At 42.3% G+C, this 12,163-nt stretch overlaps 1 protein-coding gene across 1 annotated transcript in view; it reads right to left on the bottom strand.

Moving 5' to 3' along the window:
* Positions 1-12,163, bottom strand: part of TMEFF1 (transmembrane protein with EGF like and two follistatin like domains 1) — a 266,724-nt gene that overhangs the window by 128,910 nt on the left and 125,651 nt on the right. The window contains exon 3 of the mRNA XM_044293330.1: positions 2,881-3,010. Within this exon, the coding sequence (XP_044149265.1) occupies positions 2,881-3,010 (130 nt within the window). The remainder of the gene's footprint in view (positions 1-2,880; positions 3,011-12,163) is intronic.

Here is a 12,163-nt window from a genome sequence, read left to right as displayed (position 1 = left end):
GGCACTCCAGTGATGTTGCAGCTCTGAAATATGGCCAAACTGGTGGCAAGTGGCATCTTGGCAGCTGCACGCTTGACTTTTCTCAGTTCATGGGCAGTTATTTTGCGCCTTGGTTTTTCCACACGCTTCTTGCGACCCTGTTGACTATTTTGAATGAAACGCTTGATTGTTCGATGATCACGCTTCAGAAGCTTTGCAATTTTAAGAGTGCTGCATCCCTCTGCAAGATATCTCACTATTTTTGACTTTTCTGAGCCTGTCAAGTCCTTCTTTTGACCCATTTTGCCAAAGGAAAGGAAGTTGCCTAATAATTATGCACACCTGATATAGGGTGTTGATGTCATTAGACCACACCCCTTCTCATTACAGAGATGCACATCACCTAATATGCTTAATTGGTAGTAGGCTTTCGAGCCTATACAGCTTGGAGTAAGACAACATGCATAAAGAGGATGATGTGGTCAAAATACTAATTTGCCTAATAATTCTGCACTCCCTGTAATGTTCTTTATCCTGCACGGCAAAGGCCGTAAAGAAAAATGTTATAGCCACCAAAGCCAGAATTGCCAGTTTTTTTGCTTACCTTGCCTCCCCAAAAAATTGTATAAATTTTTTTCAAAAAGTTGTACATTCCCCAAAATAGTAGCATTAAAAACGACAGTTTTCCCTGAGAAAAAATAATCCCACACACCTATCCACTGAATTTTTTTTTACGTTATGGACATAAAAATATGGCACGACAAAGCAAATTATGTATTTATTTTGTAAAAACAAGTGGGATCATTTATCAAACTGGTGTAAAGTAGAACTGGCTTAGTTGCCCATAGCAACCAATCAGATTCCTCATTTCATTTTCCAAAGGAGTCAGTTCTAATTTACAGACACAGAGTTATATAGATGCTCACCCGTCTATTGTCATATAAGGTGCTCGAAGTCTAACTGACTGACAGCCAGTCAGAAGAGATATGTAAAGAGGCATTTTGTTGATAGACTGGCACACTACACCTGGTAGCAAGTAGAGAACTCACAGGTAATATTTAGTAGTTCATACTTTATTCTACCCTATTTACAGTTAAAAGTTAATAAAAATTCATAATCCCCAAAATATATAGTTAAAAATATGAAAAGTGAGCAGTAGAAAATAAAGATAAAAAGATAAGAGTAAAAAAATATAATAGAATAAGTCAAGTCTGAAAATGGATCAAATATAAAAATTGAGGCATAGAATATACCGTAATAAGTATGGTAGTTGCCACAAAAGGAAATTATCACCAAAATGGAATAGCTATGAGTGTTCCTGTTGAGGATATCAATTAATCAACGATATTGTAATAACTGTATTTCCACAGTAACCCAGTGATATAGTATTCAGATGTCCCCAATAATCGGCAACACAGTCATTAAAAGGTGAATAGCTGCATGGTCTGATGTACACTGCTTAATCTCAGGTATATCAGGTGGAACAGAATGGCTGTCCCCAGCTATCTCAACCCATAAAGGTCTGATTTTGTGGTAGTAATTCCTGCTATATTGAGTAGTGCGGCTATTTGAATAAATAATCCAAGTCTTGTAGCAGGCAGGTATTGTTTGTATTGCTCCTGTGACGCCCCACACGGAGGTAATACACTGCCTGCTATTACCTTTCTAGCGTCTTCTTGTGAGTACCCACCTTCCAGTGGATCGTCCGATTGCAGTTCACTGCCCACTCTCTTCTGCCAGTGCGTGGCAGGCTCGGCGTCCCATGTGGTGCTATATAGACTCGGCGTCCCACGTGGTCTGTGCTAGCTGATTGTGTGAGTCGGGGAGGGTGTGGTGGATCTGCGGGTGTCTGATTCACCAGACGCGTTTCGGAGTCTAACCTGACTCCTTCTGATTATTATTATTTTCTATGCCTCAATTTTTATATTTTTATTTTTATATTTGATCCATTTTCAGACTTGACTTATTCAATTATATTTTTTACTCTTATCGTTATTTTCTACTGCTCACATTTCATATTTTTGACTATATATTTTTGGGATTATGAATTTTTATTAACTTTTAACTGTAAATAGGGTAGAATAAAGTATGAACTACTAAATATTACCTGTGAGTTCTCTACTTGCTACCAGGTATAGTGTGCCAGTCTATCAACAAAATGTATCTTTACTGTTCTGATTTACACCGGTTTTATAAGTGACCGAAAAGGTCTTTCATTTTTTTTTTTTTTAAGTAGTAAAATGTGGTGTTGTCGTAATCCTACTGATCTGCAGAATAAGGCAATCATGCAATATTTGCCACATTGAAGGCCATAAAAACAAAACATAAAAAAATATGGAATTGCACCTGACATTTTTTTTTCCAGTTTTCAAAACATTATAGAGAGCATTAAAATCCTAGCTTGTCACACTGCTATAGCAAGAGAGAAAAAGTTCTGGGCTCTTGAAAAGTGGAGAGGAGAAAATGAAGTGGTTTGGTACTGAAAGGATTTCTGAAAATGATGTAATAATAGAAGAAATGGTAAAAGAAAGGAATATAACATGTTGTAATTGTCAGCATTATCGTACACAATGAGGCAGATATGGCTGCAGTATCTGAAGGCCTCTTGGCATTGCTATTTCTGTACACTAAGCTGTGTAGTCTTATATATACTGTATACAGCGAGTCTGCACGGTATGTTGTGGTTGTACACAGTTATTATACTTCTGCACTGTCCACAGGGATAAAATCTAAGGGGGAATTGATTTTTAGACTCTGAAAGTGCTGTGTAAATCAAACATGTGATGCCAGGAGACATACCAGTGGAAAAGTCTTTGATTAAGAGTCACATTTCTGTAGGACTTATTTATACCTAACCTAAGCTTCACAGACAAGTTTATGCCGATGATACACTGTTCCTACCGGAAAAGCAGGGTCCTTTTGATACTACAGTTAAATCTTTCTGTTGTTTGCAGGCGGATCTCCTCAGGAAGCATTCGTTTTGATAAGTGTCTCCATTTGATCCACATACTGGCACATAGTTAGTGTGGCACTGCAATATAAAGAGGCATTTGTTAAACTGGTAAGAAAAGATAGGAAAGTTACGTCTATAATATGGCACCTTGGTGCACAGGGAACAATGATTCTTACATTTCATGAGACTATTTACAGGTAATACCGGATATTACAGATATTCTGCAGAAGGCACCACGGAATGCCCTATGTTGGCGTGTGCAAGAGACTCACAATATCAGCTTTGTTCTAATACAGTCTGTGTTGGAGTACTTTAGGCCACATTTATCAAATGTCTCATCTGTAACCTAACACTTCTGTCTAGAAAAGCTACTCCAGTTTTCCTACTCCACCCTCCTTCTGGGGGGAGATTGCCACTTTATTTGCCACTTTTAAAATACAGTCTCAGTGATAAATCTGGAGTGAAACTCCTTCACATAGCTAACCATGCCCACTTTTCCACCCACATTTCAAAACTGCAGTGAGTGGAGTAAAACTGCAAAAAAAAAAAACATTTTTATGCGAGTGATAAAGGCATGATAAATCAGGGCCATGGTCAACCGCCACTCCATTCAAACTTCCCTTTCGTCCTAACCAGCAGCACAAGTGGGGGTATTTGCCCCTGTGAGGCTGGTCAGGACAGGCGGAATTTTTGTTGAATAAAATTCTGCATCCTTAATAATTAATTAGTTAATTAATTCCCCCCCCCCCCCCCTTATATGGACCGTCCTCCACAGGACTAGTTGCTTTTTTTCTGTCCTGTGGGTCGGTCAGACAGGCATGACTCTACCCAAGAGTCTCTCCCTCTGTGTTTGGGGGAGAAATTACTAACTTTTTCTGCTGATATCCTTCAATTCCTGCATCTGTTCTTAATTATGTGTTCTTGCATAGCAAGACCACATATTGTTATCTCACATATATATTATTATTATTATGTGTTCTTGCATAGCAAGACCACATACTATTATCTCACATATATATTCTTATTATGTGTTCTTGCATAGCAAGACCACATATTGTTATCTCACATATATATTATTATTCTTCTTATTCTTATTATAGCCAAATTTGCCACCCTAACTCCTCCCACAGTTTTTACACTACATAGACAAAAATTTACCAAAACGTGCAGATTGTACCCGATCGGATTGCTATTACTTTGTGGAGCGATCCCACCCCCGGGGCCCCCGTGGCGGGCCCCGGAAGCCCCCTTTTTTCCCATAGACTTTGACAGGGTAAATTTTCAAATCGCTCCCACTCGCCAGGCTTTGACGCTAAAGTCACCAAACTTGGGTCACTTAGTCATGGAGTCAACCCGAAAATTTTGGGCACATTTCGGGGACCCCAAAAAGTGGGCGGGGCCACACAGAACCAATCAAAATTTCCCCATTGACTATAATGAGACTTTCAAATTGCTACTCCTCCCACATTTTTAGGAGTACAAATTCCAAACTTTGCAGACTTGGTCGGCACCCACCCGAGTACCTTGCTTGTGCTTTGTTACCCGATCCCACCCTCCGGGCCCCTGAGACAGGGCCCCCAAAATCCATGTTTTTCCCATTGACTTTGACAGGGAAAATTTTCAAATCGCTCCCAGTCGCACAGATTTGAAACTAAAGTCTCCAAACTTGGGTCACTTAGTCATGGGGTCAACGCGCAATTTGTTAGAACATTTCGGAGACCCGAAAAAGTGGGCGGGGCCACACAGAACCAATCAAATTTTCCCCATTGACTACAATGAGACGTTCAAATTGCTACTCCTCCCACAGATTTAGGAGTATAAATACCGAACTTTGCACTCTTGGTCGGCACATACCCGAGTATCTTGCTTGTGCTTTGTTAACCGATCCCACCCTCCGGGCCCCTGGGGCGGGCCCCCGAAAACCTCTTTTTTTCTCCCATAGAGTTTTATTGGAAAAATGCAAACGTTTGTCACTCGTACAGCTTCGGAGTGAAACTCACCAAACTTGGGTCACTTAGTCATGGGGTCAACCTGAAAGTTTCTGTCACATTTTGGGGACATTAAAAAGTGGGCGGAGCTACAAACAACCAATCAGATTTTCCCTATTGTCTTCAATGAGAAAATTTTAAATTGCTGTCATTCTCACAGTATTTAAGCCAGAATACCCAAACTTGGCACCGTAGGTCATTGGGTGACTGGATTCAAAAAATTATGAAAAAGTGGGCGGAGTCTACAACGGCCAATCAAATTTCAGCCATTTGTTTAAATGGGAAAACTTCAAACTGCCGCTGCTCTTAGACTGTTAATGGCAGGGTTCTGAAACTTGGTACAGTTGGACAATTTAGGATTAGGATTAAAATTTTGAAAAGTGGGCGGGGCCAAAAACAACCAATCAGATTTCTTTCATAGATTTCAATATGGAAAAAAATTTTTTAAGAAAATTGAAAAATGCTGCCATGATTGATGTCAGGGGCTTCAAATCTCTGAAATCAGGTGATAGATTACTTTGGATTCAAAAATTAAAAAAGTGGGCGGAGCCAACAACAACAAATCAGATTTTCCCTATTGACTTCAATGAGAAACCTTTAAATTGCTGTCATTCTCACAGTATTTAAGACAGAATACCCAAACTTGGCACCATAGGTCATTGGGTGACTGGGGTCAACATTTTTTAAAAAGTGGGCGGGGTCTACAACGGCCAATCAAATTTCAGCCATTTGTTTAAATGGGAAAAATTCAAACTGCCGCTTCTCTTAGACTGTTAATGGCAGGCTCCCCAAACTTGGTACAGTTGGACAATTTAGGATTAAAATTTTGAAAAGTGGGCGGGGCCAAAAACAACCAATCAGATTTCTTTCATTGATTTCAATATGGAAAAAAAAATAATTCTGAAAATTGAAAAATGCTGCCATGATTGATGTCAGGGGCTTCAAATCTCTGAAATCAGGTGATAGATTACTTTGGATTCAAAAATTTAAAAAGTGGGCGGAGCCAACAACAACAAATCAGATTTTCCCTATTGACTTCAATGAGAAACCTTTAAATTGCTGTCATTCTCACAGTATTTAAGCCAGAATACCCAAACTTGGCACCGTAGGTCATTGGGTGACTGGATTCAAAAATTTACAAAAAAAGTGGGCGGAGTCTACAACGGCCAATCAAATTTCAGCCATTTGTTTAAATGGGAAAAATTCAAACTGCCGCTGCTCTTAGACTGTTAATGGCAGGGTTCTGAAACTTGGCACAGTTGGTCACTGGAGGACTGTGCCAATGTATATCTCATTTTAGGGACGCTAAAAAGTGGGCGGAGCCACAAACAACCAATCAGATTTTCCCTATTGACTTCAATAAGAAACATTTAAACAGCTGACATTCTCACAGTATTTAAGCCACAGCACCCAAACTCGGCAGGGTGGGTCAGTGTGAGACAAAGGTCAAAATTTATAAAAGTGGGCGGAGTCTACAATCCACCCAGTTACTCCGCCCACTCCAGTTGTAAGCTACTGGTGGAGGCAAGAACACATCACACAATTTCCCCAGAAATTGTACCTTTTCTTATTATGTGTTCTTGCATAGCAAGACCACATATTGTTATCTCACATATATATTATTATTCTTCTTATTCTTATTATAGCCAAATTTGCCACCCTAACTCCTCCCACAGTTTTTACACTACATAGACAAAAATTTACCAAAACGTGCAGATTGTACCCGATCGGATTGCTATTACTTTGTGGAGCGATCCCACCCCCGGGGCCCCCGTGGCGGGCCCCGGAAGCCCCCTTTTTTCCCATAGACTTTGACAGGGTAAATTTTCAAATCGCTCCCAGTCGCACAGATTTTAAACTAAAGTCACCAAACTTGGGTCACTTAGTCATGGAGTCAACCCGAAAACTTTGGGCACATTTCGGGGACCCCAAAAAGTGGGCGGGGCCACACAGAACCAATCAAAATCTCCCCATTGACTTTAATGAGACCTTCAAATTGCTACTTCTCCCACATTTTTAGGAGTACAAATTCCAAACTTTGCAGACTTGGTCGGCACCCACCCAAGTACCTTGCTTTTGCTTTGTTACCCGATCCCACCCTCCGGGCCCCTGGGACAGGGCCCCCAAAATCCACGTTTTTCCCATTGACTTTGACAGGGACAATTTTCAAATCTCTCCCAGTCGCACAGATTTTAAACTAAAGTCACCAAACTTGGGTCACTTAGTCATGGGGTCAACCTGAAAATTTCTGTCACATTTTGGGGGACATTAAAAAGTGGGCGGAGCTACAAACCACCAATCAGATTTTCCCTATTGACTTCAATGAGAAACTTTTAAATTGCTGTCATTCTCACAGTATTTAAGCCAGAATACCCAAACTAGGCACCGTAGGTCATTGGGTGACTGGGGTCAAAAAAAATTAAAAAGTGGGCGGGGTCTACAACGGCCAATCAAATTTCAGCCATTTGTTTAAATGGGAAAAATTCAAACTGCCGCTGCTCTTAGACTTTTAATGGCAGGGTTCCCGAAACTTGGCACAGTTGGTCACTGGAGGACTGTGCCAATGTATATCTCATTTTGGGGATGCTAAAAAGTGGGCGGAGCCACAAACAACCAATCAGATTTTCCCTATTGACTTCAATAAGAAACCTTTAAACAGCTGTCATTCTCACAGCACCCAAACTCGGCAGGGTGGGTCAGTGTGAGACAAAGGTCAAAATTTATAAAAGTGGGCGGAGTCTACACTCCACCCAGTTACTCCGCCCACTCCAGTTGTAAGCTACTGGTGGAGGCAAGAACACATCACACAATTTCCCCAGAAATTGTACCTTTTCTTATTATGTGTTCTTGCATAGCAAGACCACATAATGTTATCTCACATATATATTATTATTCTTATTCTTCTTATTCTTATTATAGCCAAATTTGCCACCCTAACTCCTCCCACAGTTTTTACACTACATAGACAAAAATTTACCAAAACGTGCAGATTGTGCCCGATCGGATTGCTATTACTTTGTGGAGCGATCCCACCCCCGGGGCCCCCGTGGCGGGCCCCGGAAGCCCCCTTTTTTCCCATAGACTTTGACAGGGTAAATTTTCAAATCGCTCCCACTCGCCAGGCTTTGACGCTAAAGTCACCAAACTTGGGTCACTTAGTCATGGAGTCAACCCGAAAACTTTGGGCACATTTCGGGGACCCCAAAAAGTGGGCGGGGCCACACAGAACCAATCAAAATCTCCCCATTGACTTTAATGAGACCTTCAAATTGCTACTTCTCCCACATTTTTAGGAGTACAAATTCCAAACTTTGCAGACTTGGTCGGCACCCACCCGAGTACCTTGCTTTTGCTTTGTTACCCGATCCCACCCTCCGGGCCCCTGGGACAGGGCCCCCAAAATCCACGTTTTTCCCATTGACTTTGACAGGGACAATTTTCAAATCTCTCCCAGTCGCACAGATTTTAAACTAAAGTCACCAAACTTGGGTCACTTAGTCATGGGGTCAACCTGAAAATTTCTGTCACATTTTGGGGGACATTAAAAAGTGGGCGGAGCTACAAACCACCAATCAGATTTTCCCTATTGACTTCAATGAGAAACTTTTAAATTGCTGTCATTCTCACAGTATTTAAGCCAGAATACCCAAACTAGGCACCGTAGGTCATTGGGTGACTGGGGTCAAAAAAAATTAAAAAGTGGGCGGGGTCTACAACGGCCAATCAAATTTCAGCCATTTGTTTAAATGGGAAAAATTCAAACTGCCGCTGCTCTTAGACTGTTAATGGCAGGGTTCCCGAAACTTGGCACAGTTGGTCACTGGAGGACTGTGCCAATGTATATCTCATTTTGGGGATGCTAAAAAGTGGGCGGAGCCACAAACAACCAATCAGATTTTCCCTATTGACTTCAATAAGAAACCTTTAAACAGCTGTCATTCTCACAGCACCCAAACTCGGCAGGGTGGGTCAGTGTGAGACAAAGGTCAAAATTTATAAAAGTGGGCGGAGTCTACACTCCACCCAGTTACTCCGCCCACTCCAGTTGTAAGCTACTGGTGGAGGCAAGAACACATCACACAATTTCCCCAGAAATTGTACCTTTTCTAGTTCTTATTCTTATTATTATAGCCAAATTTGCCACCCTAACTCCTCCCACATGTTTTTACACTACATAGACAAAAATTTACCAAAACGTGCAGATTGTGCCCGATCGGATTGCTATTACTTTGTGGAGCGATCCCACCCCCGGGGCCCCCGTGGCGGGCCCCGGAAGCCCCCTTTTTTCCCATAGACTTTGACAGGGTAAATTTTCAAATCGCTCCCACTCGCCAGGCTTTGACGCTAAAGTCACCAAACTTGGGTCACTTAGTCATGGAGTCAACCCGAAAACTTTGGGCACATTTCGGGGACCCCAAAAAGTGGGCGGGGCCACACAGAACCAATCAAAATCTCCCCATTGACTTTAATGAGACCTTCAAATTGCTACTTCTCCCACATTTTTAGGAGTACAAATTCCAAACTTTGCAGACTTGGTCGGCACCCACCCAAGTACCTTGCTTTTGCTTTGTTACCCGATCCCACCCTCCGGGCCCCTGGGACAGGGCCCCCAAAATCCACGTTTTTCCCATTGACTTTGACAGGGACAATTTTCAAATCTCTCCCAGTCGCACAGATTTTAAACTAAAGTCACCAAACTTGGGTCACTTAGTCATGGGGTCAACCTGAAAATTTCTGTCACATTTTGGGGGACATTAAAAAGTGGGCGGAGCTACAAACCACCAATCAGATTTTCCCTATTGACTTCAATGAGAAACTTTTAAATTGCTGTCATTCTCACAGTATTTAAGCCAGAATACCCAAACTAGGCACCGTAGGTCATTGGGTGACTGGGGTCAAAAAAAATTAAAAAGTGGGCGGGGTCTACAACGGCCAATCAAATTTCAGCCATTTGTTTAAATGGGAAAAATTCAAACTGCCGCTGCTCTTAGACTTTTAATGGCAGGGTTCCCGAAACTTGGCACAGTTGGTCACTGGAGGACTGTGCCAATGTATATCTCATTTTGGGGATGCTAAAAAGTGGGCGGAGCCACAAACAACCAATCAGATTTTCCCTATTGACTTCAATAAGAAACCTTTAAACAGCTGTCATTCTCACAGCACCCAAACTCGGCAGGGTGGGTCAGTGTGAGACAAAGGTCAAAATTTATAAAAGTGGGCGGAGTCTACACTCCACCCAGTTACTCCGCCCACTCCAGTTGTAAGCTACTGGTGGAGGCAAGAACACATCACACAATTTCCCCAGAAATTGTACCTTTTCTAGTTCTTATTCTTATTATTATAGCCAAATTTGCCACCCTAACTCCTCCCACAGTTTTTACACTACATAGACAAAAATTTACCAAAACGTGCAGATTGTGCCCGATCGGATTGCTATTACTTTGTGGAGCGATCCCACCCCCGGGGCCCCCGTGGCGGGCCCCGGAAGCCCCCTTTTTTCCCATAGACTTTGACAGGGTAAATTTTCAAATCGCTCCCACTCGCCAGGCTTTGACGCTAAAGTCACCAAACTTGGGTCACTTAGTCATGGAGTCAACCCGAAAACTTTGGGCACATTTCGGGGACCCCAAAAAGTGGGCGGGGCCACACAGAACCAATCAAAATCTCCCCATTGACTTTAATGAGACCTTCAAATTGCTACTTCTCCCACATTTTTAGGAGTACAAATTCCAAACTTTGCAGACTTGGTCGGCACCCACCCAAGTACCTTGCTTTTGCTTTGTTACCCGATCCCACCCTCCGGGCCCCTGGGACAGGGCCCCCAAAATCCACGTTTTTCCCATTGACTTTGACAGGGACGATTTTCAAATCTCTCCCAGTCGCACAGATTTTAAACTAAAGTCACCAAACTTGGGTCACTTAGTCATGGGGTCAACCTGAAAATTTCTGTCACATTTTGGGGGACATTAAAAAGTGGGCGGAGCTACAAACCACCAATCAGATTTTCCCTATTGACTTCAATGAGAAACTTTTAAATTGCTGTCATTCTCACAGTATTTAAGCCAGAATACCCAAACTAGGCACCGTAGGTCATTGGGTGACTGGGGTAAAAAAAAATTAAAAAGTGGGCGGGGTCTACAACGGCCAATCAAATTTCAGCCATTTGTTTAAATGGGAAAAATTCAAACTGCCGCTGCTCTTAGACTGTAAATGGCAGGGTTCCCGAAACTTGGCACAGTTGGTCACTGGAGGACTGTGCCAATGTATATCTCATTTTGGGGATGCTAAAAAGTGGGCGGAGCCACAAACAACCAATCAGATTTTCCCTATTGACTTCTATAAGAAACCTTTAAACAGCTGTCATTCTCACAGCACCCAAACTCGGCAGGGTGGGTCAGTGTGAGACAAAGGTCAAAATTTATAAAAGTGGGCGGAGTCTACACTCCACCCAGTTACTCCACCCACTCCAGTTGTAAGCTACTGGTGGAGGCAAGAACACATCACACAATTTCCCCAGAAATTGTACCTTTTCTAGTTCTTCTTATTCTTATTATAGCCAAATTTGCCACCCTAACTCCTCCCACAGTTTTTACACTACATAGACAAAAATTTACCAAAACATGCAGATTGTACCCGATCGGATTGCTATTACTTTGTGGAGCGATCCCACCCCCGGGGCCCCCGTGGCGGGCCCCGGAAGCCCCCTTTTTTCCCATAGACTTTGACAGGGTAAATTTTCAAATCGCTCCCACTCGCACAGATTTTAAACTAAAGTCACCAAACTTGGGTCACTTAGTCATGGAGTCAACCCGAAAACTTTGGGCACATTTCGGGGACCCCAAAAAGTGGGCGGGGCCACACAGAACCAATCAAAATCTCCCCATTGACTTTAATGAGACCTTCAAATTGCTACTTCTCCCACATTTTTAGGAGTACAAATTCCAAACTTTGCAGACTTGGTCGGCACCCACCCAAGTACCTTGCTTTTGCTTTGTTACCCGATCCCACCCTCCGGGCCCCTGGGACAGGGCCCCCAAAATCCACGTTTTTCCCATTGACTTTGACAGGGACAATTTTCAAATCTCTCCCAGTCGCACAGATTTTAAACTAAAGTCACCAAACTTGGGTCATTTAGTCATGGGGTCAACCTGAAAATTTCTGTCACATTTTGGGGGACATTAAAAAGTGGGCGGAGCTACAAACCACCAATCAGATTTTCCCTATTGACTTCAATGAGAAACTT

This window comes from Bufo gargarizans, chromosome 5 (assembly GCF_014858855.1).
Source record: "Bufo gargarizans isolate SCDJY-AF-19 chromosome 5, ASM1485885v1, whole genome shotgun sequence".
NCBI lineage: Eukaryota > Metazoa > Chordata > Amphibia > Anura > Bufonidae > Bufo > Bufo gargarizans.
Note: the sequence above shows the minus strand (reverse complement) of the source record. Positions and strands in the feature narration are given on the sequence as shown.